General features: G+C 41.5%; 2 protein-coding genes across 4 annotated transcripts in view; one reads left to right on the top strand and one right to left on the bottom strand.

The window, feature by feature from the left end:
* The first annotated feature begins 321 nt into the window (after positions 1-321).
* Positions 322-10,120, top strand: C1ql3 (complement C1q like 3). The gene is made up of 2 exons (XM_052726785.1): positions 322-1,704; positions 7,472-10,120. Exons 1-2 carry the CDS (start codon positions 1,117-1,119, stop codon positions 7,649-7,651), a joined length of 768 nt encoding a protein of 255 aa, XP_052582745.1. The 5' UTR covers positions 322-1,116; the 3' UTR covers positions 7,652-10,120.
* Positions 10,121-10,231: 111 nt separating this feature from the next.
* Pter (phosphotriesterase related) overlaps positions 10,232-27,984 on the bottom strand; it is a 66,135-nt gene continuing 48,382 nt past the window's right edge. For 2 of the 3 annotated variants that reach the window (XM_052726779.1, XM_052726780.1), the window contains exons 4-5: positions 17,680-17,820; positions 10,232-11,205 (exon numbers count right to left, since the gene is read on the bottom strand). In XM_052726779.1, coding sequence (XP_052582739.1) covers positions 10,995-11,205; positions 17,680-17,820 — 352 coding nt within the window. In that variant the 3' untranslated portion in view covers positions 10,232-10,994. The remainder of the gene's footprint in view (positions 11,206-17,679; positions 17,821-27,984) is intronic. The other variant, XM_052726781.1, reaches the window with a different exon arrangement.

Below are 27,984 nucleotides of genomic sequence, written 5' to 3'. Positions count from 1 at the left end.
GGTGTGACCCTTAAGTCCTGAGAGCTGTCACACAGCTGCCTCCCTCCCCTTGTGTGTCCAGCTAGGGCGCTGCCATCGCCTGGGTTAGACAAGGGAGTATTCAGGATTTCACTGTTCATCCCTTGCAGAGAGGGGGGAAAAAAAAGAGAGGCCGAAAAAAAAATCCCACATTGTCAGAGTAATGCCAAACTCTGTGTGAGTGGGATGAGCAGAGCAGATGCTGCAGAGAGATGCCAAAGCGGCTCCCCTTCCTCTGTGCCTTGGGTTCCTATAAATTGCTCCGGCGCGCGTTTGTCAGCCTCCTCTTCTCCTGGCAGGTGGTACCCAGGCAGAATTCTGCGTTCAGCCTCTCTCGTTCGGCTCTCGCCGCTGCTGGCTAGCTCCTATCTCCAGCTCTGAGCCGCTCTGAGCGGCTGATCCTGCGAACAGCCGCCGCTCCGCGCATCTCGGGGGGCGCCCGACCCGAGCTCCCACAGCCCACTAAAGGCTTTGGGGGGTGCGCTTCTATTAGAGTTGTGGTGACTGCAAAAGAGGAAGAAAAAAAAGAAAAAAGAAAAAAGGCAAGGGACGAACCTAGCCAGAGAAAGAAAAGAAGCAAGGCCCAGGAAAAAAAAAAAGGCAACTTCAGACGGAAAGTTGGTGCGAACTGGCGCAGTCTGCAAAAAAGGAAAAGTCGATCGCCGGCAGCAGCGGCATAAAAGTGTGAGCCGCCCCGGGCGAGCGCAGGAGGCAGCGGCTGGCTCTGCCCTCCGGGTGGCCGCGCCGGCACCCGCGGCAGCCACAGGTGCGAAGGGGCTGGCTGGAGGCGAGAGGGCGCCCTGAGCACCCCTCCCCCAGCCCCCACCCCCCGCTCGGGACTTCAGATCAAGTCACTTGGCGCCCCAGCTCCCTCCCCAGCCGCAGCCTCAGCGGGGGGAGCAGGAGCCGGAGAAGAACGACCGGCGCGCGCCCGCCCAGGGGAGTTGGGGTTCGAAGGGGGATTGTTTTCGGCTCTGAGGAGGTCCCCGCCCAACCTTCAAAATTTTGTCCAAAAGCAGACAAGAGGATCGGCCCGCGCTGAGCCGGCTCGTGGGCAGCAGGAGGCGCCTGATCGCCGCCGGGGCGCTGGGGGTGGTGATGGTGCTTCTGCTGGTCATCCTCATCCCGGTGCTGGTGAGCTCCGCCGGCACGTCGGCGCACTACGAGATGCTGGGCACCTGCCGTATGGTTTGCGACCCCTACGGGGGCACCAAGGCTCCCAGCACCGCCGCCACTCCGGACCGCGGCCTCATGCAGTCCCTTCCCACCTTTATCCAGGGTCCCAAAGGCGAGGCTGGCAGGCCGGGGAAGGCAGGCCCGCGTGGGCCCCCCGGAGAGCCCGGACCACCGGGCCCCGTGGGCCCCCCGGGCGAGAAGGGCGAACCTGGCCGCCAAGGCCTGCCGGGCCCGCCTGGGGCGCCTGGCCTGAATGCGGCCGGGGCCATCAGCGCGGCCACTTACAGCACGGTGCCCAAGATCGCCTTCTATGCTGGCCTCAAACGGCAGCATGAAGGCTACGAGGTGCTCAAGTTCGACGACGTGGTCACCAACCTCGGAAACCACTATGATCCCACTACGGGCAAGTTCACCTGCTCCATCCCGGGTATCTACTTCTTCACCTACCACGTCCTGATGCGCGGAGGGGACGGCACCAGCATGTGGGCTGATCTCTGCAAAAACAACCAGGTGAGCGCGAGCAGGCAGTGGGGAGGGCGGGGAGCGAGTGCGGGAAGGTGCAAGCAAGAGGGAGGAGACCCCGGAAATGGGGGTGGGAGGCCGCGAAGGAAGGGCGCGGCAACCCGGCTCCTGGGAGCGAGGGCGAGGGGGACTCTGAGACTTGCTGGAGAGGTGGGGGTCGTACGCGGAGGAGCCAGGCGAGGGTGCTTCTAGAGTGTCAGATTGGTGCTTGGCGCGCGCAATTGTGAGCCCGACCCTCGAGAGGGTGAGAAACTGGGAGTTTGGCCCCGGGACAGCTCGCGTACTAGGGGAGTCCTGGAGCTGTGCAAAATTCCTGGCCGGTGAGATCTTCAACAGCTTAGGGTCCTTTACAACCTTTCCTGAGAACGTAGAAGGCTTCCGGAGCCCGAAATGGGCGTGTCAGAGCTCCAGACTCGGGGGAGATAGACCAGGAACCCCAGGGAGAAAGGAGGACCCCCAAGAGTGAGTCTCAGACAGGACCATCTCCGACTCAGACAGCACTCTGTTGCTCGCGCCTAACGGCATGGTCCTCGAGAGGTCTTAGGCAGTGAAACTCAGAGTCACTTTACACTCCGACTAGTTTCCAAAGGAAAGACTGCTGGGAAAAGGAAAAGTTGGGTTTACGCTGTAGAAGTACAGCAGCTCGCACCCAAAACACGGGAACCTCCACTCCACTGTTTGGAGTAGAAAAATACACCAGGACGTGGTTGGGAAGGTAGCCGGTCCGGGCTCAGCCCTTTCATCACTGGGAAGCCCCGGGGCACCCTGGTAGAGGCTCTATAATCCTAGCCTTCTTGTTCACAGCCACCTTGCCTTGGTTGTAAAATAGCCTCAGATGAGTCGCAACCGGGACCTGCTCTTCAGAGCTGGTGGGTGGTGCCACAGAGGCCACTGGTCTGCAGTGTCGGCCAAGGATACTCTGCCTTTGCCAGAGTCAAGAGCAAGTAGTGCAAAACCGAAGAATTTTGATCTTTTAGCCACAGGAGGAAAACACATTTCTACCTAAAAGTGTGATCGGACTTTGCACACTCCAAGTCGCTGGCACCAGGTGGAGGCCTTGGAGCTTGCAAGCCTGCTGTGCGAGCTGAGTTTCAGAGCCCTAAACTTTGCTTACTGACTGACAGGAAGAAAGACCCCGCGACCCTGCCATCGCCCTCCAGATGCTTCATTTCAGGCAGTAATTTTGACTTAACAAGGGCTGGTGTGCTGCAGGTCTTTGGTCTCCTGGAAATTCAGATTTTAGCTAAATCCCAATTTTCCACTGAGCACCTTTAGGGCTGTTTTGTTTTGTTTGTTTGTTTTTTTCTTTGATTTTTCCTCAAAACCCAATTTAGTGTCAGAATTTTCTCAAAGGTAAAAAGATGCATGTCCTAAATGTGTGATACACTTTTTACAAGTCCCTTGCTTTCTCTTTCCTGCAAATCCCTTAAGGAACCCCCAAGATACTAGGAACAACAAAAAAGGAAACATGGCCACCAGGAGGCACTGACAGAGTTGTTCATTACAGTTATTATGCATGAAAATAACACTAAGGTAATAAAAATTGTTCCCCGAACAGTGGGCTAGGTAGTTGCAGGTATGTGGCTACAAAGGGTGTGACTCGATATACCAAAATAGAGGCATTGTGTCTGGCTGACCAAATGCCTCACAAATGCCACCCCCCCCCCCATCCCCTCCAGCAGGCAGCCATGGGGCAGTTTTTTTTTTTTTTATTATTTATAAATCGACTCTGTCTGACTCAAAAGTTGGGTCTGTAAAACACTACTATACTTGGGAGATATTTTTAGAGCCACCCATTAAAATGTACTAAAATTCCTATTTTTGTCAACAAATATAGAAATGGTAATTTTTTTAAATATCTGAAGACTGCAAATGCAGGAATCCCTAGGAAGCAGCACAATGGAGTTAGTTCAGACATTGGTGGTTAGAGGGTAGAGTCTGACATGTACCCACTAGTCAAAAGAGAGCATTCTGTGTACCAGTTCTAAAATGAAAACATACATGCGTTTTGTTTTTTTAAACCACTTCATTGGTGCATGAGCTGCTCTCTGTACCGCTGATTCTATGGGGATCAGGAAAACAAGTGGGTAAAAGACCTCTGATGCTCTTCACTGGCTGCTTATCAAGTTCCTGCTTCTTCAAAAAGTGGCTAGCAGGTAATTCAGAAAAAATATATGAATAGTGGTAAACAACATCCTTCTGAACTCAGTGTGGACTGTTTTAGAAAAAAGGTTATTGCAATGTTATGGCTAAGGAGTTTTGTCTTTAGAATAGACCTGTTTCGTAAAGTCTGGCTGCAGCCAGGGCCAAGTGGGAAATCTTGTAAAATCTCTTTTTTATTAATTTTAAATAAATATTTTATCCTTGATTTTCAATTACAGTCTGCATGGTTGTTTCTTAGAATGACAGTTCCCCCTCTGAGCTGACCTAATTTGTTTTCATAAAAACAGAAACTCAGAGATCCATGTCAGAGTGGTGTTCTAGGGATTAAGTGGATTTGAAGAAGCATAGACAGGAAACACCAAGGGAAGAATGCAGTTCCTCAGTGTAGGAGGGGGCAATGGCTGGGTCATAACCATAGGAGGGCCATCTTATTTATGCTTTGTGTTGAATGTAGGGTCACAGATGGAAACATCAAAGGTCAATACATTAACCTGATGTACCACTTAACCTTTTGGTTATGGTTCCACAGGAGTACAAAGAAAATGAAATTACCAGAACATCAGAAGCAATTAATTAAATTGGCAAATGTTACAGTAAATATTTTGTATAATGATAATTGCTCAATAATAAGACAATACTAAAACGATACAGCCTATTATATTCTCACAAACCTATCATTTCCTATAAAGGACCATGGTTTTCATATTTCCCATGAAATCATTAGCCTATACTTAATTGTATCAGTTGTTGAGAGGCCATCACATTGCACATTAAAGGTTAAAAAAAGGGAGCTTAAATAGCTTTATATAGATACAGGAAGAATTTCTAATTCTTGCATACATGTAGTTAAAAACCTGAAAAAATAGTTTCTGAGTATAGTTACTATAATGTCATTACTGTAAGCCACCATAATAAAAACTAAATTGCCAGAACATTAGTCATATAAAATAATTAGAGATAAGCCTTTCACTTACAAGAATTTATTAGTTATGGTAACAATGGAGTGAACTACATCGGAAAGAGTGAATACTGTGTGCTTTTATATTCATTTGTCAGGAAGAGTGATGATGTGCCATGCTAAATTAGTTCTCTCTTGAGAAGCAGAGAAAGACATACTAAAGATAAAGCAGAAACTATGTAGTTAACATACTAAGAAAAAGATATTAAAGAGAATTTAGGAAGAAATAAGTATATCGGGCTGAGAAAAGGATGCATTATACTCCCAGACAAAATGCTGAAATAGGTGCACATTTAGGAATCTGAAAATAGCCTTCAGGGTGAACACATTACCTTCCTCAATAGTTTGATGGCTTCAAGGAAGAATTGCCGAAGTCAGTGGGATACATATCAGAGCTTGAAATTCCAAGTCCCATTATACTCTCAGAGTGTGATGGGTGGGCAGTCATACTGACATCATGGACACTGGCAGATAGTGGGTATTTAATTGAAAAAGCCCTTTAATGCTGCATAGGTTAAAATCTTAGGGAACTGCTCTTTATTATAAAGCCACCACACTGACTTTTTCCAACAAAGGAAATAAAATGCACTAAGGATAACCCTCTAGTGTGTGGAATCACACTAATGCATTAGCAGGTTTCTGTAGTTTTACCTACTGAATCAAAAATGGTAACATTTACTTGGTTTTGTGGCTATATTCTATAGAATAAAAACTGAATTCTCTCTCTATTTTTTTTAAAGAATACATTCTCTAAGTCAAAGATTTCAGTGAGTCCTGGCTCCTAAAGGTTTCATGTAGAAAACAATGATGATGGACAACATTCATAGGACATATACTAAATATCCAAAATGCTGAATAAACTGTATTCTCATTAATAATAGCTGAGAAGTATATTAGTCTGATGATTAATTAACATATTACTAATGTAGATAATTACTAGTTTGTATTTTAATTTTTCACATCATTAAAAGTCCACATGTTCTAAAAGTCAAGCCATAATGATGATTTCTCAGTGTGTAGATTTTCTTCGCTGAGAATTAATAACTAGATGAAATAAATGAACCAAAGCCTTCAGCTTCTACAAACTGAAGATTAATTCCTGGGAAATATTATGAAGTCCAAATGCATTATTATGTAATGGTTAAAATGGATCACCTTACTAGTTGTGCACACGTTTGAGTCAAGGCTTTTGAGTATAATCATGCAGCATATATTGGTTTCATTATATTAATGCCAGTTAGCATAGTGTTAAGCAATTCTAAATCCTTTAAGCTCTTCTCTCCTTTTGCTATATGATACTCAGAAAGGAAAAAAAAAATGTTAAAATACTACTCAAATTACTTTCCAAGTTCAGTGGTGTCCAAGAGCCTTCTCCTTTTATGGCATTTCAGCATTAATGTGAGAACATATCTTCCCATGAAAATTTAATTTGAAAACCCATCAGTTAGATTTTGAAAGACCTGCATGGAAATTCTTGACTTATGTCTCATTTTTCTCATTTTGCCAAGTGATAAAACCTAGCATATTATACCCCAAGTCATACATTATTACATAGTGCAGGTTTACAAAAACCACTAAATCACTTGCTATGTTATTCAGGGAAATACCATTATAGTGGAACGGAAACAAGCCACAGAGTAGAAGATGTGTTACCGAAATAAATCACACAGAAGCCTGCCTTTTGAAAGAATTTTTCCATGGCAGAATCAAAATATGTCTAAATGAAGCTGAAGGAGAGAGTGTGACAGAATGTCCATATGACATGATACGATAGGCAATTTGACTGTTTGCAAATGTTGATCAACTCTCTAATGAGACTAAAGGCAGAACATAAGCAGATTACAGTCAACTCCCATCCTCAAAGCCAGACACATTTACAGTCACACAGATAGGAAAAGCTATGCAACAATACAATGCAGAAATCCTAGAGAACCGAGCAATCTCAGGTCACGAATCTAATCCCTTCTAAAAACTTTTGGATCTGGTGAGATTAAATTTTTGATTTAAAGGAATATATAATTAAATGACAAAAAGGCACAAAAAAGTAAAAGGAAGTTTGGAAATGTGAGGGACATCAACAAAGATGTTTAAATGCGTTAAGCTGTTTCTGAAGAAGCCTGGTTCAAAGGGGGGAGGGGCTTTGCTTGTATCAGATTTCCAAAGCTCTAAACCAAAAAGCTTCTCCCTTCTATATAGTAAGAGGGTGGTATTTCCCTAGGTCTTTTGCCACTTGAGATATCAGTTTTCTAATAATTATGATGAGCCATTGAAGTACACGGTTGGAATGCTGCTATTTGGCTTAAATTAAAATGCAAAACAATACTGCCATTTCCATTTCAAAAAGTGACTGAAAGTGGAGATTCAAGGAATTAGAAAAAGCAGTAATCGAAGAAGGAAATTGAATTGGCATGCTTTATTTACAAGGATAGAAAAGATTGCTGCAATGTTCCTTATTAAAGCAATATCTTCTCTTTTCTAGTAACACAGTTGAAGTTGTTACAGACATTCCTCCTAAAGATGTGGGACCAACGGCCACATCACTGTGCTACATTCCAGGCTATGGGATGTATTACGCCAAAGGGGCAACTTGAGGGTTCTCTACTACAAGCTCTAATTCTTGTCTGTTTCACTTAGGTGCGTGCTAGTGCAATTGCCCAAGACGCTGATCAGAATTACGACTATGCCAGTAACAGTGTGGTCCTTCACCTGGAACCAGGAGATGAAGTCTATATCAAATTAGATGGTGGGAAAGCCCACGGAGGAAACAACAACAAATACAGCACGTTTTCTGGATTTATTATTTATGCTGACTGATAATGCAGAAACTGAGCTTGCTATTCTGAGTATGAACGCTGGATTCGTGTGGCTAACGTCAGTGAATCAAGGATCCCGGGGGATGCCAATTGCAGGGCATCTCGGTTGTGTAAATGTGGGGAGATCAAATGCTACCTGACTCACATCTGTATCACTCAGACACATTATGTAAAAAAGTAATTTAACGCAAGATAAGCAGATGTGTGATCTACTACCGCCAAAGCAAATACTCCTTATTGTTAGTGTCCATGTGAATGAAGTCCTATATAGACCACAAATTTTTATAGAAAAATCTAAGACACTGAATTATTTCTTCGATATCTATGATACTTTGGTGTACCGTGATCTTGCTGCTTTTATCCATGTGTCAGCTTTGGTTCTTGTGAGTTCACCTGCTTAATAAGATACTTGGAGTCTATTTGTAGTGTGGGGAGGAGTCATTTTACCCTGCAGGAGAGGGTCTAATTGAAGTAATGCTGCTTGTCCCCAAAGATATTGTTTGCCTTGTACTCTTGTTAACTTTAGAGCTAGACCTGGGAATGATTCAACTTCAAGCCTTAACCTGGAATTTTCTGGATTTGTGGGAATTCCCAAGCCTGTGATCATTTTCACATTTTTTTCTTTTCATGTGAATTTTCTTTTCTCTCTTTTCTGGTGATAGTCTTAAGAAAATAGAGATTGAAATTGTATCATAGGATTACCCTCTAAGTGTGAAAATGTGTAATTATGTATGGTATTTAGAAACCCCGTGTGTCCATTTTGTCAATAGAATACATTTAGACTCACTTGAACAGTCAGAGAAATTTATTCTTTGGTATGAAGTCAGATGGAGGCTTTTGCCTTCTTTGGAACAAAAGATTGTTCGCAACCTAAGGCACAAAGGTTTAATTTGAGCTACTGCATGCGTCATCAAGGGGACAGTAAGTAAGGCCTTCAAACAGTTACTGCAAATCCATGGCCTGAGCTTATTTCAAACTTAACAGTTTCACATAGAACCAATATGAAAACAAAATGTATATATTTTATATAAATATCTGCCACACACTTATTTATATACATATATGTTAGATGAAATATTATATATACATGGCTTCAGTCCACTGGGCACAGTGGCTGTACAGCTCAAAAAAGTAATTTAAAAAGTATCTATGTATCACACAGAACCATGCACAAATTATTTGACTTATTTTAGATTGAAATATATTTTAGATGATACAAATATGTAGAGTAGCAAAACAATAAAAGTGACTTCTCTTTAAGAGTTATCCAGGCAATGAAATCACAGTAGATTCAAATGCCCCACATCGCACATGCGTGAGTTAGTTGATCCCATGGTTACTGTATTCCATATGCAGTCGATATTTTAACTGCATTCTCTGGCAGACCATTAATAAGGGACTTCAGGAAGCAAGCAGAGCTCCTTCACAATGTCTATGAAACATACACATTTGAGTAGTCAATTCTTTCTTTTCTTTCTGGGGGATTGAAGCTGACAGTATAGTGCAGACCTATTCTCTCTAGTTAAAACACACTGCCAAGAGCTAGCTCTTTAATGTAAGGGAAAGATCAAAATGCATGAGAATACTTCCTACCAGCACACAACTTCCCCTCTTACAATGGAAAATCTGTTCCCCTTTCAGTTGCCTTTAAACACTCTTTGACAAGTAGGTTTCAGAACCAGAGATTTAAAAATCTGCTTGCTTTACTGGTGAAGGACATTTGCATTTTCCCCTTTAAAGGAATTGGGCTGTTCCCCTGGCTCATTTCACTTCGGTACTTTTTGTTCTAATACACAGAGAGCTTGATCAGCTATGATCAACTGAAATAGCTTTAGTTTAGCAAAACTCGATCCAAGAGTTATGCATGGTGTTCCCATCTAAAGGTGGTGTTTGCTGTGTTTAAATGCCTTTGGTCTGAGTAACTGTCATGATTTATATGATAAAAAACCACTTAGATCATTCATAAAGAGTAGTGACTAATTCGATTTGACCCTTCTAATATGTAAGGTAACTCACAAATGAATTACCACTGTTTTAATTTCTATTTAACGGCATATATTTATCAAAGATGGATTGGCGGCAAGGGATTAGAGATTTGTTTTAGGTATCAAATCACAGAGTGAGGATTCAAGGGATTAACTTATAAACAACAGTGTACATCAATTAAGCGTTTTAACTAATATTTTTGAAAAGGTTTTATTAGCAAAGAACTTCATGGCTGGATCTCTTCTAAAGAGTAGTATTTACAAACAGACTGTCATTTCCAATAGACCTGACCTTTTCTTGGATAAATAAGCATTATTTTCTCTGTTTAGGCCTGAGGAAAAAAGAAATAAAAGGTAAATGAAATAAAGGGACTATATATAAGGCAAGCATTTCTCTTTTTTTGCATTATAACTTATGAATTAATTAAATTGTGGCCTTTGTTATTATAACTGTAATGATTCATTAAACTATATTATGTAATATATTTTTACTTTTATGATTTCATTTTTATAATTCACTATTATTATGTGTTCTTAGGTAGACTTTGCAAAACACAACACAATTAACAGCAAAAATGGAGACCAGGAAGCCAAAGTCAGCAAAACTGATTTATTATAAGTTTACAGAGATAGATGGAAAACACAGTTCACCTTCCAAAATATTTTTATTGTTGTGAATTGGTAATTTTATTGCAGTCTCCTTTGGGGGGAAAAAACAAGTCTCAAAATTTAACTTCCCTTGTTGCAAAAGTGATTTTAAAATGCCATATTATTCATTAAGCATTAATTAAAGACCAGCAGGATAATTAGCAGGATCATCAATATTACAAGAAACATTAGATTGCTCCAGAAGGGGGCAAGTTAACTAGAGACACTTTCATTTTTCTCAAGTAGTGTAGATGATAGAGTCAGGGGGAAAAACGACTCTTGGGAGATACAGTTTTAAATTACTGTTTGGGGACATGCTCTTTTGTATCTTTCTTTTTTTTTTTTTTTTTTTTTTTGTTAAAACAATAGGACTTACTTGAGCCCAGTAGCCCCCAATCAGAGATTTCCCTGTGATAGTCACCCAGTTTCTTTCTTTCTTTCTTTCTTTTTTTTTTTTAACTTTTTAGAGCTTTATTGGGAGAGAAGGAGAGAGAGAGAGAGAGAGAGAGAGAGAGAGAGAGAGAGAGAGAGAGAGAGAGAGAGAGAGAGAGAGGAGAGAGAAGGGGGAAAGGCATCACCCAGTTTCTTATAGGAGGAGAGTGATCAGTCATTGGCCCTGTGTAGTTTGGATTAAAGTCTCAGATAGATTTGAAGTCACCGAATACTCTCTGCAAATTTTATCCTTGAGGTCTGTGTTCATCAACAGCCATCCTACTTAAACGTTAGCCATTGTCTAGGGTTTTCTATGAGGATCTTATCAACTGTTCTCTCGGCTATTCCTCTAAGAAGCATCTTAGGAACAATGTTGGTGAGAATATGCGAGTAGCCGTGACCTCCATACTTCATCAGTCGGTGCTTCGTGTGTATGTCATGTGCCATGAGAATCCGATTCTCATAGCCCTCATCCACCAGGAAGCGGACCCTGTGAAGAAAATGTTAACTCATTACAGGCCACCAGCCTCACCTTTTAGATGTCACCTTTCACTCCTGAATGTACTGTGCTTGTAAAGATTCTGCCTCTCGCTGTGGCATACGTACCAGGAGATTCTAAACGCACACTGTGGTGAGGATGCAGGTATTACTGCACGCCCATATGAATGAGATCCTTATTCTGCACACACAGACATTTCTACCCAGTGATATTTCTGACAGTGTCTGGCAATGCTGCAATAAAGAGAGCTTACAGTGGTTAGGCCATCTGAATGAATGGCCACAATAGCAGTTCACTGAATAATTTTATATTTGGCTCTCCTCTCTAAAATGCTTGTCTAAGGCTCAATTTTGAAATAACCAGCTCTCTCTCTCTTTTTAAAGTCAGTGGGTGTTTGTGATTAAAATATAGAAACAAAAGGATTCTTCATATGAATAAAATACTTAGAGTAAAATCAGCTGATTTTTCAAGTGCAAGGTCCATGTTATGTGGTTATACAGTCAATGAAGATGGCTTGGCCAAGTTCTCTGTATCCGAGCCATCTGTTCCTCTGAAGTCTATAGGAATTTTGACTTAGTAGTAGTCTCCAAGCACCAGATGAAACTGACCAAAAGTTTTTAGTATATCTTCCTTGTCAACAAGGCTGCTAACATAGCAAGCTGTTCCTTTAAATCCATAGTCAGTTGACTAAAAGACAGCTTCCTGGCTGTAAAAAAAAAAAAATGTAATCCTCTTTGCCTAGTTAAGAGCTGTAATCTGCAGCATGCGTCAGCCTCTGACAGCCACCATCTGTGTGTGTCTGCACTCTGGGCAGTGGCTGTCCCTGACCACCATGGGCCTTTGATGACAGAGGTGCAACTTGCAAACAATGGCTTTCCTTTGGGCTTCTTGTACAGTCTTGTGAGTATCAAGAGTACCAATGGATGTAGGTGGATGGGTCACACTCTTGGAAAAGTCTTCCTATGTTTTAGTAGATAGGAGCATTTCTTGGTTTTCTCAGGCATGAGTCCTATTTAATAATTACTGTGGTAGTCATGGGATACTGCACACAAAAATCCAAGGCACAAAAGCCTGCCCTCTGAGGACCTTTAAAATAAGTTACAATTGAATACTAGACCTATCTGAAGGCCAAAGGAATGTTAAGTGCCACAGAAAAGAGCCAATCTGGATGCTGGGTAAAGAAGCCAGCATTTAGCAGACACACATGGACACCACGCCTGTCTTACAGTGGCAGGGCACCTGGAACCTCATTTATGTCACTAAGGTTATTTGCCTTGTTAAAATTGGTCCTGAAATCCTGATCTGCAATTATTTTTTTGAAGAAATTGTAGTCCAGGGGGATTAGCTAAGAGAGTTATATGATCATTTACCATACAAAGGGAAAAGCTTGAATACATGTGCAACACTGAGCCTGCGGATGACAACACTGATCAGAAGGAAATGCCACAGTAAGGGGAGCTTTTGGGGTGCTCTTGCTGCCTGATTGATTTTTCTGAGCAGTTCTCAGGTTTTACCTATTTCCTTACTCTCTGAGAACTATATCTCCTGTTGCAGATGTAGCTCAGAAAAGCAGGTAGAGCTTAGGCCTAGTGCAACATGGGCTCTGGGCTCAGTCCCCAGCACTGCCTAAAAAGGTGCAGTGGAGGCACACAGGTCTGTAATGTAATCCCACCCAGAGGTTGAAGTTGGAGGAGCTGGAGTGGGACTTCAGGTTTACCCTTGGCTTCAGACCACTCCAGGGTCGCCCACCTGGGCTATTTCAGAATTTTGTTTTGTTTTTGCTTTCCAAAACATCAAAAGAAAAGTTGGGCCATTCCTCTTCAAGCTGAGGCTGTAGCTCAGCGGTAGAGTGGTATTTCTCTGAGAATTTTGATGTGTCATTACTACAATGACCTACATACAGAAAAATTCCTATAATATACCTCTATCCCACCTGGAAACACAAAGTTCTTCAATTGGGAAGTCGCAGGAGAGAATATGATGGACTAAATGCTTGTAATTAAAACCAAGAACCCTACAAAATTGTAACACCACCCCAGAAAAGGAGACGAGAAACTTGGAGTCCTTCTCTCCCTATTTTGGCTAAACTATGAATAAATTCATTTTCAGAGTTGGAGGGGGGGACATTTAGAAATCACAATGATGTCAAGGCTCCAGAGTTGTGTTATCTCTTGAGCATGATCATGTTGTGGTTCCAGAAACACAATCATATGCTGATTGGAATGGGCCTTGACATGCCTACTCGGAGAGTTCATCTCTGATGGTATGGCACCATGCAGAAGAACAGGAGTTACAAAGAGGCTGCCAGAAGGGAGGAACCACTACAGACGAGAAGACAAAAAATCACAGTAATTATAGCAATACAAATGAGTCCGTGTTTTGCAAACAAATATTAGAGAGAGACTACAAAGTGTGAAAAGGCAGAGATATAATAAGATTTGAGAAATGGAGCAGAAGATTGAAAACAGGTGTTAGACACAGAATTTCTGGTTCTGAGAACCAGAGGTAGGCAGAAGCGTGTGTCTTCATGCCTGCACTTGGGGAACTGCAGATTCCCATGGCTGAGAAAAGGCTGTCATGAATGATGTAAAGCAAGTGCTCAGCACATGGGGACAGTGGGAGCCGGGAATGCACACAACCCCAAAGATCATTCAGTTATTATCACTAGATGAGCAGATGAACAAATGCATGGTATTGATTTAAGGACAAATAAGCAAGAAATATACAAGCATACATACAGCATATACACATATTTTTTTTTACAATCACACATATACACATTGCTCAATGTTTAATACATAAAGAAGGCTTACATTGGCACAACAAGAGATAATCAAAATTACTTGCTTTTCTTCTTGAATTAATAGAGCCCAAAGTAGTTAAGAAGGATTAATTTGGAAGCCATCGGCCATTTTTCCATTATCATATTCCGCCTTTATCACTCCTCCCCTCCTTCTGGTTCCAGAAGGCCTGGGAACCTCACCGAAGGCACAGGAATGCAAAGACACATCCTACTGGCCAAAGAGCTTTAGGAAGAAGAAACAGATCCAGAGTGGAAACTTCTCATTCCAAACTGAATTTAAAATATATTGAAGACATTCATCATGAAAGTTATTGAAGATCTACTTGAAAAAGATTTTTTTTGTGTGGTGTGGTGTGGTGTGTGTGTGTGTGTGTGTGTGTGTGTGTGTGTGTGTGTGTGTGTGTGTGTGTGTGTGTATTTAGGCACACCACATGCATGCAGGTGCCTGTGGAGGCCAAAAGAGGGCATCAGATCCCCTGGAACTATAGTTATAGGTGGTTGTAAGGCCCTGAAATGGGTGCTGGGACCCAAACTCCAGCCCTCTCCAACAGAAGTACTGTTAACTGGTGGGCCATCTCTTTAGCCCCATGTTTTGTTTTGTCTTATCTTGAGATAATGAAAGGTGATAACTTACTATAGCACATTATTTTAAAATCCAAGTCTGTGGACAAAGAAGCTTGACCTCTGAGTATGGCACAAATTGGTACAGCCTTAAAAAAACCTGTTTGTCCATACTAATGGTGTTCCTGACCAGAAAAATTAAAATCATTAAACAAAATAAATGATAAGAACCAATAGAGTCTGGAGAGATGTCTCAGCAGGTTAAGCACTTGCTCAGAGTGAAGATCAGAATTCAGATCTTCAACACCCACATAAAAAAAGGTGGGCAGATATGATGGCCCAGTTGTAATGCCAGACTTGGAAGGTGGAGTCAGGGGATCCATTGAGCACACTGGCTAGCTAGATAAGCTGACTCAGCAAACTTTGGGATCAGCAAGAGACCTGTTTCAGTACATACGGTGGAGAGCTATGAGGAAGACACTCAGCATTATCCTCTGACCTTCACATACTCATTCATGTGCACCCTTTGCCTCAGAGACGCATGCATGCTACACAGGCATACACAAAAGAAACAAAATGAGGCAATGAATTTGTGTGCCAAAGAACTAGTTCAAGGATCAAAAACAAAAAGACGGCTTCATTGGTCAGGGAGGAGGAAGTACTTTACTCGTGTGGAACAGTCTTCATTTTACACAACTAACATAAAATGTATCAGCTAGCTCTCTCTACTTAATGGCACTGGAATGGAAGCATATTTCACAGTTACTGGGTCATTGTAGACAAATGCGATACATTTAGCCTAGGAAAGCACAGAGATAGAAAGGTCACCTTCCTGAGGGAGCAGCCAGTTTGTTGAACATGAGCTTGGGATAGTACCCTCAACGCCACTGTATGCATGGTCAGCTATTGACACCTGTCTCGCTTTTGGACATTATTTCTCAGTTATAGTTTGCACACTCCCGTTTCAACAGTTTTCCACTCAAAACCCATACTTTGGTCCTTGTTACCACAGGACCTCTCTCTCTGAAATCTTAATCTTCAGTTTCCCATGCTGGTTATTCAACCTCTTTGGACTGTTTCCACTCACCCTGCTCAGTTACTGTATATACTCACCCACTTATTTAAAGTCTCTAGATTAAATGTCCTGTTACATTATTTCTAAATCTGTACACATTTCTTCATGTACTTACCTCCAGCTTTTACTCCCCATTCCTCATTTCAATCCTTCCTCTGTTCCCCTGGCTATTAACTGCATCTTTCCGATAAAAATCCCAATCCTACATTTCTTTATGTGTGCACACTTAGTGCTTCTACCCACAATGCTTCACTAACACTATTATCAATATTACAACATCCTCTGGAAAACAATCAGTAAACCCTGTGCACCACTGCTAACACAGGGTCCTGCAGCCATGATATCCAGCCTTGAGTGGGTCTCAGAATCATGCATCCAACCCAGCAGCCATTCATTCCTATTCTTCCTTGTTCTCCACAAGACCCTGCCTTTAATCTGCCCCTGCTTTCTCAGGAGACAATCATGGCTGCCTCACAGGAAGACTGGAGAACACAAAGGGCTTTGGCCTCAGTTCTGGAGCTTCTTGCTAAGACATTTATCTGCATCAACATTGTAGTTTGCCTCCTGCTTTCCCAATGCCAAGGAGAAATGCTCTCTCAAATAGTGTTCTACTCACTCCCCAGATTCCACCCATTTGTCTCCTTTGGCAGCCAGATCTATATTTCTTACCTTTTCAGATATTTTGTGTGAACATTCATTGAATATTTCCATATTCGGTACCAGATGTTCATACAAAAACTCTGCATACTGTATTTTATATAAATTGTGTATTAATCTCTTAGGATTACCTTTCTTTCTAAACTGTTTAATTTTGAAAAACATTGCCCTGGGCCACCTGTTGTCTTCTAGCATCAGCCACCTCCCTTTTTCTCTCTACTACTACAGTTTTGCCAAGAGTAACCTTCACATTCTCCACCCCCTTGCTTAGCTCCCACTCACTTCTCAAGTTCTCTACTGAGACCATACTTCCTGACTACCAGAGTCTCCTAATTTGCAATCCAGTTGCTATCCTTCAGCCTTGATCCTTCTTGACATCTGCTGCATAGTGTACGTGTGTTCAAGTCTTTGGCTTAAAGCCTGTCTTCTCACTGAGATCCATTACCTTACCCCTGATGATATCAGCTTGCAGACATCTCTACTTACCAGTCCCTAAGATGCTGTTATCAACTCTGTTTATTCAATATCTGTGTCCCCAGGTCTCTGTCCTCTTTCTTCTCTCCATGATCTTATGTATTCCAAAGATTTGAGCAATCTCATTAACTGATTATGTCTACTTGTCTGTCTCAGTCCCGATCCCTGCTCTGCGCTTCATATTCTGATTTTAGTTATTATTTTAGGGGAAACAATACTTGGATACTCCTAAACAAGTCTTCTTTGTCAATCAGATGTACAAGCTCAGATGTATTTCTCCTCTCCAATTCCCTGTCTTAGTTCATTTAATCTTCAATCTTCATGTCATCCTGTGACCAAGACCAAACAACATAGCCCTCTTCGACTCCATCAAGGAATGAATGCTGTCATGATTTGCTACATCACACAGCAGACAGTGTTGGGAAGTTGTGATGTATGGTGTTTACATGTGGCACTTTATCATTTAAGTTGTAATCACCACCTTAATGATACATCTAATAAAGCATTTTAAGTGATCGTTGCAGAAAATCTTGGCTTTAGTGAGATCAACCTGAGGAAGAAGGAAGAACTGATTCTACTAAGGGTAAAAGGGGGAAATGGCTTTCATTCTCTCCTTGTTATGGCAGAGGTAGGGTATTACCTGTTTCTTGTCAGCTGTCCATCTGCCCTGAACTTCTAAGGCTCTGAAAGCTTTAGCCTACTTACTATGACTCATTTTTCTTCTTGAAATAATATATAGAGATTTTCTCCCTGGAACAGCTCAGATATATTTTTCTCTGCCAATGCTGCTTCAGCCTGCTTACTATTTTCCAAATCTTTGCTAATACTCACCCAGATATGACAAGCCAAAAGGGCTGGCAGAAGAGAATGTGATGAGAGCCTCCAGCATATTTACCTTCTAATTCTTTTGTTATCATCAGGCATATCGATATCTGGACTGAGCTGGTAATTAAGGAGCTCCGTACCAAAGAGATCATATTCCAAGTAGCAGCCAAGTTGAGCAAACTCAAGCAGCTCCTTCTTATTAAATATAGACCTAGAGACAACAAGACAGACATATTGCTATTGCTGTTATTGAAAGCATATTCTCTATGTGTATCCTGTGGGAATATATATATATATATATATATATATATATATATATATATATATATATATATATATATATATATATATATAAACTTTAAGGACTGGAGATGACTCCAGATGGGTATTGTAAGCATTAGCTTGATGACCTGAGTTCAATCCCTAGGATGCATATGGTATAAGGAAAGAACGGAATGCCTCAAGGAGCCCTCTGAACTCTGCACTCCATGGGATGAACATGCCCACAAACATATGTAAAATGAATGTCATAAAACTATAACCCTTATTATGTTCAAGTTTAATTAAACTAAGTTCAATTCATTAACAGAAATATGGAGATCTAGCTAGAAAATGAAGTTAACACTCTAAAGTCCTTAGGAATTAGTCCTTACATCAATTTTTCTGCTATTATCTAAGCAGAATATTATAACTCTCCTTCAGAATGGCTTTTAGGATATGTTCCACGTTCTTCTAAAAATCTTTACTAGCCTATATTTTCATCCTGTAGAACCGCCATGAGCTATGAAAGCTGTCAAAGGTATTTGGTATCAGGTCTCACCAAACCAGTTAGGTTAGTAATGCCAATCTGGCTGAAACAGGAAACTCTTGCTGCATGGTGGCAGCTGTGTGATTTTCTTAAGAAATAGTTCTGAAATTAATTCCAAAGCCTACATAAGTATTATTCCAACATTTTTCAAAGGAGTGATATTCATAAAATTAATATGTTTAGTGGGCTGGGGAGAGGAATCTATCTGTGAAGTGCTTGAAACAGAAACATGAGTACCTGGGTTCAGATCCTCTGCAACATAAAAGGCCAAGTGCAGATGCAGTGTATTTATAACCCCAGAAAAGGGGGGAAGCAGGATGGGGAGGGAAGGAGGAACAATAGATTATGGGATCTCAGTGGCCAGTCTGCCTACCTGAATTGATGAGGTCCAGTTCCAATGAAAAACCATGTCTCAAAAATTAGGTGGAGAGTAATTGAGGAAAACACTCAACATCAACCTCTGACCTCCACATGTGCATGTCCATACATGCACTTGCACACACATGTGCACATACTCATAGGAACATGTACATAGACCATAAATATGTATATGTATATATATACATATGTGTGTTCTTAAATTTTATTATTTATCAATATCTTGTCAAATTAATAGGTATATTAAAAATCTCTCTATTTTAGAATACAATCATGCAAGTGAATGGAAATAAGAAAATACAGACAGGGCAACAGAGGACAGAGCAAAAGATATCTCAAGAAATTTAGATTATAACAGCTAAAAAGGAATGCATTATATTACCCCCAAATAACTTTGTAGACATTCAATCACATGGAGGAATAGGAAGGAATAAATAGATCCTGCCAGAACACAGAGTGGAAAATAAAATAGGGAGAAGAGCTCCATCAGACATGGCATGAAGGGCTAGAAAAAGCCGAGAGAAAGGAAGTGATTACTTGGGGCCCAAAATTAGCCTGGAGAAGAAACAAAAAGGCCAGCTTCTCCTTACCTTGTGGGTTCTTATGTGCACTGATGTTCTACCACTTTGCAATTTTAGGCTCCAAGGATTAGAGCATGATTATATGTCTATGATTCTGCTACTAAGCAATCAGAAGTATTTTCAAAGCTTTTCTCCCAAATGATGGAGGATCAATTAAACTTGCCTGTGCTGTGGGGCAAGAGGTGCTGCTTCCCCATGCAGCCAGGGAGCTGGCCACTGCCTCTGAGCTGTCAGGGTATGGCTGCCTCCTTTCTCTTTCACCAGTTTAACACAACTTAGAGCTCATGGTACTGTTTTAGGAGGGGAGGCTAAGGAGGCCTTCCTTTATTCTTTAAAACTCGAATCACCACTGTGCTAAGGTCTATTAATAATACTCCTTCCCCATTTTCTTACCATGGAGACAAACTTTTCCTTCCAAATTTACTAAGCTAAAAGGATATGTGTTTTTATGTAGTAAACATATTCTGTTTTTCCCAAAGAACCATGCTTAGAAACAAAATATACACAATTAAAATAACACGAGGGAGAAGAGATTAAGCTTAGTATTTTCTCTTTTGAGTCAAATTTGAATTGTTAATTACCCAATAAGCACAAGTTACTGGATGGGGAAGCCAGAGGAGGATGGAGGCATTGACAGGTCAGATGGGAAGCCAGAGGAGGATGGAGGCATTGACAGGTCAGATGGGAAGCCAGAGGAGGATGGAGGCATTGACAGGTCAGATGGGAAGCCAGAGGAGGATGGAGGCATTGACAGGTCAGATGGGAAGCCAGAGGAGGATGGAGGCATTGATAGGTCAGATGGGGAAGCCAGAGGAGGATGGAGGCATTGACAAGCCAGATGGGAAGCCAGGGGAGGATGGAGGCATTGACAGGTCAAATGGGAAGCCAGAGGAGGATGCAGGCATTGACAGGTCAGATGGGAAGCCAGAGGAGGATGGAGGCATTGACAGGTCAGATGGGAAGCCAGGGGAGGATGGAGGCATTGATAGGTCAGATGGGAAGCCAGGGGAGGATGGAGGCATTGATAGGTCAGATGGGGAAGCCAGAGGAGGATGGAGGCATTGACAAGCCAGATGGGAAGCCAGGGGAGGATGGAGGCATTGATAGGTCAGATGGGGAAGCCAGAGGAGGATGGAGGCACTGACAAGCCAGATGGGAAGCCAGGGGAGGATGGAGGCATTGATAGTACAGATGGGAAGCCAGAGGAGGATGGAGGCATTGACAGGTCAGATGGGAAGCCAGAGGAGGATGTAGGCATTGATAAGTCAAGGTCAGATGGGGAAGCCAGAGGAGGAGGGAGGCATTGACAGGTAAGATGGGAAGCCAGGGGAGGATGGAGGCATTGATAGGTCAGATGGGAAGCCAGGGGAGGATGGATGCAGGAATTGATAGGTCAGATTAGACTCTCGTTTCTGTTCCTAATATTTTTTCCTTTCTTCTTTTGGCCCAAATGCCTCCAAACAAAGTTTTCTGCATTTTAAGTAATGTATTAAGGCAACAACAAAAAAATATAGTCGGTATAAAGCCACAGGAAAATCTTCATTCAGTCTTAGTTCCAATCGAAAGCAAACACCAGGGGGGCTGGGTGGGGGCGGGGTAGCTCAAGCTGGGAAAGGGCTTGCTGAACAGACATGAGAACCCAGGACTGATTCCAGGCACCACATCAAAATCCATGCACTGTGGCAGACGCTGGTAATCTCCGTGCTGAGGAAGTGGATGTAGGCAGATGCCTGAAGCTTGCCATCCAGCCAGCCTCATCTAATTGGCAAGTCCCAAGTCCCAGTGAGAGACCTGTTTCAGAACGCAAGGCAAGCAGCCCCTGGGGAACAACGCCCAGGACTGACTTCTGGCCTCCACATGCATGAACACACACGTACGTGAATTCCCCCACGTGTGTACTTCCCAGCAGTTGTGCTGTTTTATTATCCCATTTAATGTTTCCCACAATCCTACAGTTCTTGGTCTCATTGATGAACTGGAAAAGTGGTATTAAGGTACTGTGCTAAACTCATTTCAAAGTTGGAAGCCATTCTCTTAGCCATCACGACGATCCACAACTTGTCTCATTACCATTTTTTTTTCACTTAATGGAAAACCTATATGGACTGAATATATGTATAGTATATATCATTTTAAAGCTTGGCATCTGAATCCTCTCCCACACTATCCTGAAACTGTGTGTGAAAAAATGGGAATCAAATGGGAATACGTGGGTAAGGAAGGGAAAACTCCAGAAGGACAAGAAGAGATTACCTTGTAGAGTGTTTTAATTCCTAGGTATGAGTATAATTAATATGGTAAGTATAATAGGTAATAATATGAAGCCTTTCCAGCTATTTTAGACAGAATGACTAACATGCTCAAGGGAGGAGGAGGAACAACAACCTTAGTCCTGACTAGTGCTTCCTTTCTTCTCATGAGCCTCACATTGCTCTATGGTCCTTCTTTTTTTTTTTTTTTTTTTTTTTTTGGTTTTTCGAGACAGGGTTTCTCTGTGTAGCTTTGCGCCTCTCCTGGAACTCACTTGGTCGCCCAGGCTGGCCTCGAACTCACAGAGATCCGCCTGGCTCTGCCTCCCGAGTGCTGGGATTAAAGGCGTGCGCCACCACCACCCGGCTCTATGGTCCTTCTTGCTGCTAAGGGGCACATAGGCATCTTCTTTCACCAGGTCAGATAAGATGGATGGTTGATCTACCACCCATGTTGGTTGCTCCCACTCCCTTCCCTACCTCAATTCACATAAACTATGCTATGGTTTGGTTTGAGGGCATGCCTATCAAAGGCTCGTGCATTAGAGCTTGGCCCCCAGCTCATGGCACTATTAGCAGGTAGAACCCTAGAGAAGTAGAACACAACAGGAGGTCTTCCAGTGACTGGGTGATGCTCTTGAAAGGAGTGTATTTGGATGTCAGTCCTTTCTTACTCTCTTTCTCGCTTGGCCATGAGTTGAAGATCTTTGTCTTGCTAAGTGTTTCCACCATAGCATTCTGTATTCCCAACAGAAGAGTTTCGAGGTAATATATCTTCCTGATCTCAGACTCTACTTCCATGACTATGACCTGCTGTGGACATCGTTCTGTATAAACAAAACACTGATTTGCCAGTGGGCAGGCAGGAAGTATAGGCGGAACAAGAAGAGAGGAGAATTCTGGGAAGCGGGAGGTTGAGAGAGACACTGCCTGCAGCCGCCTCCAGGACAAGCAGCATGTGAAGATGCCGGTAAGCCATGAGCCACGTGGCAAGGTAAAGATTTATAGAAATGGATTAATTTAAGCTATAAGAACAGTTAGCAAGAAGCCTTCCACGGCCATACAATTTGTAAGCAATATAAGTCTCTGTGTTTACTTGGTTGGGTCTGAGCGGTTGTGGGACTGGCGGGTGACAGATTTGTCCTGACTGTGGGCAAGGCAGCAAAACTCTAGCTACAATGACCCAGATTCTTTCTTCTTCCTCCCTTTTTTCTTCCTTCCTTTTTTCTTTCTTTCTTCCTTTCCCTCTCTCTCTCCCCTTCCTCCTTTCCTTCTCTTCTGCCTCCTCTTCTTCATTCTCTTCTTTTTCTTCTTCTTTTAAATTTTATTTTTGAGACAGTGTCTCATTATGTAGCTCTGGCTGTATTGGAACTCACTATGTAGGGCAATCTGGTCTTGAACTTGCAGAGATCTGCCTGCCTCTGCCTCCTGAGTGCTGGGATTAAAGACGTTCGCCACTATGATTTGGCAGGTCCAAATTCTTTATAAGTTGATTCATTTCACATTGTTGTTCTTGTCTGACTATTATCATAGAATGAAGCAGAGAGAGAACAATAATGGGTCCAGGAACAAGATAAATCCATTAGGAGATGCCCCAGCAACCTATTTCTTCTAACCAGGTACCACTTTCTGCCAGTCCATTCAGCTATAAACTTATCAATAGACTACGGATGAAGTTGTTCCCCTGGAGGCTCTTGCTTTTCAATGGCTTCAACAGCTCATGATCAAGACTTCAACACATGAGCCCTTTGGGGAAACATTTTGTATTCAAACTATAACAGGCATTTAAATATATATATATATATATATATATATATATATATATATTATACACATCTCCATTTTACAGATGGAAAAGGTAAATCTCAGAAAAGATAAATACACAGTTCCCAGTGGTGGTGTGAAGAAATCCAGACTGCTCTGTGTTCAGGAGGCACCGACTTCTACCAGCCTCATCCATACTGAGAATACCTGCTCACCAAAGAAGCTCTATTCAATGCCATTGACTCTTACTCTGTGGAGAAACAGGCTTCCTGGCATTGACATCTAAAAGACTCACCTACCCATGGCTCCTTAAACTTCAACAGGGTCAACTCACCTATGTGAAACTGACTCAGTTGGATGACTTCCCGAGACTGGAGTTGTGCTATTGCAGCTTTGTTTACCCACATGATTTTTTTCTTTCACTTGGAGAAGGGTTGTTCCCAAATGTCAATATGGAGAAATGGACTCTACTTGAAGTCTGTCAGGTGATAGCTCAACTCTTCCAGCCATCGGTGACGTCAGAGGACGGCTTATAGAAGTGGAGGTGCTAACCGCAGACAGGCCAATGCCTTCCATATTTTATATCTATGAGTGACTCTATTCTTCTCTACCCAAGAATCCATAGACTTTAAGATAAGAGTCTTAATTTTTTTCCTTCTTTGTACCAACTATGACATGTAAAAGCGCTTCTGGGCTTCCAACATGGCTTCATGGGTAAAGGCACTTATCTCTAAGCCTGACAATCTGAGTTCAGTATCAGGGACTCAGGTTGTAGAAATGAGTGGCCCCCACAGACTATCCTCTGACTTCCTCATATATACTATGGCTCATGTTCATAAATATGTAGACTTACATGTGCACGCACAGATATGTTTTCTATACATATGTGTGTGTGTGTGTGTGTATATATATATATATATATATATATATATATATATATATATATAGTTAAAAGAGCTCTTAAATACAACATGAAGAACGTTTCATCTTCTGATGAATGAAATGACTTCCAAGCCATGTTTGAAGTATCTTGGGAATTCCAGCATGAAAATCAGACCTTTTTTTTAGTCAAGTATTTGTTCTTTTCACTCCTGTGATATAATTTCATCTGCTGCGTACTTTAAACTTTTGCTCTTCAGCTAGTGGATTGATACTCCATTTATTACAAAGTAACATCTATAGAAGGAACAGACATATATTTAATAAAAATACATATTAAATAAGAGATGTACTGTTATCTTCCTAGGATAGGAAGTGGCATCTGAAGTGATCTGTCCTCATTTTCAAAACACACTTACAAATGACCTAGTGTTTCAAGACTGGGGTCAACATGGACGTGAACATTGATTCTGTTCTTCTTCCTGCTCCCTCTCTATTCTAGTTATTGTCATGTCCTGAGGGATTTAATTTAACGTCAAAGCGTACCCTGAATGGGGGTAGGGATGTCTGCATAAAATGATAATTTGGACAAGGTTTCAGGGCCTTTGTGTAGAAGAACTAAGAGTAAGAGAAAAAGCTGTGATTCCCGGGTACCTCAAAGATGGCAGCAGCACCTACTATTTGTCTGGAGGCTCCCAGTTCACCGAACTCCTGAACATACTATGTCATTTCATACATCCAATTATGCCTTGTGACTTAGCTCAGCAAACATTTACTGTTTCCTGTCTTGTGTTATCCTTTATGTTGGGAATACAAATATGAATAAAGACCTTCAGCTGTTATGCAAAGTAACTTAAAGTCTGTGGAAGAAGACAGATGTTTAAAGTAATAATTATCATGAAATGTACCAGAGTTTTTATAGTGCAAATAAATACACGGTATTATGAAAGAACAGTGAATGAAAGGATTCATTTGAGCTGAGTCTTGAAGTATCTCATTTACATAAAGTTAGGTGGGGTTCAGGTGTTGCATAAGAGGTGCTCAATCCAGGGGAACACCTGTTGAGAGTTAAGAAAAGAGCTTATTGCTCTTGAATGTAAGGCAATAGCTTATCCGAGGTGAAGTAGTTGAAAGAGGAAACATCCATCCATTCATCTATCCATCCATTCATCCATCTATCCATCCATTCATCCATCCGTCCATCCATCCATCTATTCATATACCCAGTAAATCATCCATCCTCCTTTCTAATTAATAAGAAATTGTTGGTCTCCTATTAGCATAACTTATGAACTGGAGAACAAAGGCATGTAGCATACAGTCCTTTTCTTCAGAAAAATTAGTGTCTATTAAGGAAAAGAGACACCTAAACAAATAACTGCTTTACAGAATTTACCAAGTATCATGATAATTGTACATCTAAGAATGAGGTTAGCAAATAGAAAAAGGCAAAAAGCATCTTGCCTGGTTCAGGAAAACTTGGGTGAATTACATATTGATGGAATATCTTCCAAACAGGCACAAAGAATAGAATAAGACATTACAGTAGACTGTCACATTTGTATGAGAGCCTGGAAGCACAGGACACTTGAAATAGTTCCTGGAGAATTATGGGAGATTGGATAGAGCATGAGGTGAGCACCAGAGGACCAAGGTATTTGGAATTTGGGTCTAAGCAGATGGTACTCACTGAAGGGTTTTAAGTCAGAGGGAGGAACATAGTCAGGGTTGTATTTGGGAAGATGTGTCTAGTTGACTGTGGAGACCAGATTCTGCAAGGAGGCTAAGGAATCGAGTGCTTTTGGGGAGACTCACAGTAGTTCAGGTGACAAACGAAGAGGCCTGAATTCAGGCAATAAGAGAAGAGTGAATAGCAAGAGCTGTGTTTGAAGATCTTCACGAGGTGAGTACATGGTAGCATGCCTGGACTCCAAAGAAAGACTCAGGCTAGTGTTCAGAGTGAACAGCACTGCCACTGGTCAGAAGGAAAGCAGCAAGCAGCTGCGGTGAACCATGGGGGCCTGTCAGTACGGTACAGATGGGGAATGAACTCAGGTTAGCTAATTAGTTGAATTAAGTGATTCCAAGAACATGGGAGGAGCAGGTTCCGAAGCGCACAATACACTGAAGATATAATTATGCCACAGGAAAATGTCACTACACAAAAAAGAAACTGAAGTGTGGATCCTACAAAGCACAGGCAGCCTGGTCTTCTGGTACCTAAGTCCAGTGCTCTCTCCTTAGGTTGTGCAGTGACCTAGTTAGTCATCAGACACTCAGATCTATGGATTCCTGAGGCTAGAGGCTGGGAACTGTGGAGAGAGTTCGGTCTCACTGAAGCAGGACATGAGGAAGTATGGACTGCATTTCTCACTATATATATATATATGTATACACACACACACACACACTCTGGATCAAGTAAAATTTTAAAAGTTGGCACACACATGCAAAGATAGACATTCATATATGCAACTGCTTTATTAAAAACTGAATTTTGATGAATGCCCACCATAAAAACTAATTACCAAAAAAGTAATTTATTTATTCCCCTGACCCCTTGAATTTTTCACTTTAAAGCCAAGAAATATTTGTACAGATAGAGTATATGGAATGTTTAATTATGCTATAAAACTTCAGTAGCTACTTTAAATTACTTAACTCAACTAAAAATATTCATTTAATAACCTAAAATGAATTTTAACATCTTTGATGATATTTTAAGCAAATATATAACTTATTATAATCCAATGATAATAATCTAATAAATAATACTGAAGCCAGACCTGGTGGCTCATGTCTATAATTTCAGAACCCTGAAGGCTGAGGCAGGAGGACCATGATTTCAAGGTCACTCCAGGCTACACTGTTGATTTCAGGTTGGCTTGGGTGGGTTGCAACCTGAGACTTATCTCAAAAAATGAAAAAAATTCAACTTAAAAATAATTTCCAAACACTCTCCTCATGTATGTTCTATACTGCTCATGGCAGACTTACTGCAATGAAAGCTTTAAAAAACTTTAATTTTGGACAATGTTCTGGGTACTGAACAAAGGGCCTCCCACGTGGTCTGTATTCTACTTCTGCCACCACAGGGATGCAAAATAACAGTTAATAAATTTTAATTAATTAAATGTAAAAAATATGAGGAGTAAATACTGCCAGCAAATTTTAAGACAATTTTGTATTTCAATTAAATGTTTACCAAGAATTGAGTTTCATTCAAACTTATCATTTAGAATGGCATATTAGATTAATATATTAGCTCAGGGCTATATCTGAAAGTATTTAAAATATCAACATAGATGTTTTATAAGATTCTTTTCAACATCCTTTTATGGGCCAGTATTTCAATGTTAGTGATTAACTGGGAATAAAAGCCAACAGGAAAATAATTCCAACTGACATTATCTACATTTTAATAAACATCTTCCACACTTCCCAGTCCTGACTGGTCAAGTCTCTGCTTGATGACGTCATAGGAAGAACTGATGTCACATTTTAAATATTGTGACTTAAGGTTTCAGTAAAAGGAACAGCAGGCCACAAGGGAGAAAAAAAAACCACTTCTTTAAATTAGACTAAAACCACAAGGTGGTTCTGAATTGCAAAGTGAGATTAAAACTTTAAAAGACACTTCATAGTTTATACACCCCAGGAAGAGCTTTTGACCATGAGCTTTCCGGCTGCCACACAGCACCAAAGAGGCTGCGTTT

Source organism: Peromyscus californicus, unplaced genomic scaffold (genome assembly GCF_007827085.1).
Source record: "Peromyscus californicus insignis strain IS unplaced genomic scaffold, ASM782708v3 Scaffold_8__1_contigs__length_139910024, whole genome shotgun sequence".
In the NCBI taxonomy this organism is placed as follows: domain Eukaryota; kingdom Metazoa; phylum Chordata; class Mammalia; order Rodentia; family Cricetidae; genus Peromyscus; species Peromyscus californicus.
Note: the sequence above shows the minus strand (reverse complement) of the source record. Positions and strands in the feature narration are given on the sequence as shown.

Coding starts and splice junctions, on each gene's coding strand:
- C1ql3 (XM_052726785.1), top strand. CDS start 1,117: ATGGTGCTTCTGCTGGTCATCCTCATCCCGGTGCTGGTGAGCTCCGCC. Junction 1,705..7,471: donor ATCTCTGCAAAAACAACCAG/GTGAGCGCGAGC, acceptor TGTTTCACTTAG/GTGCGTGCTAGTGCAATTGC.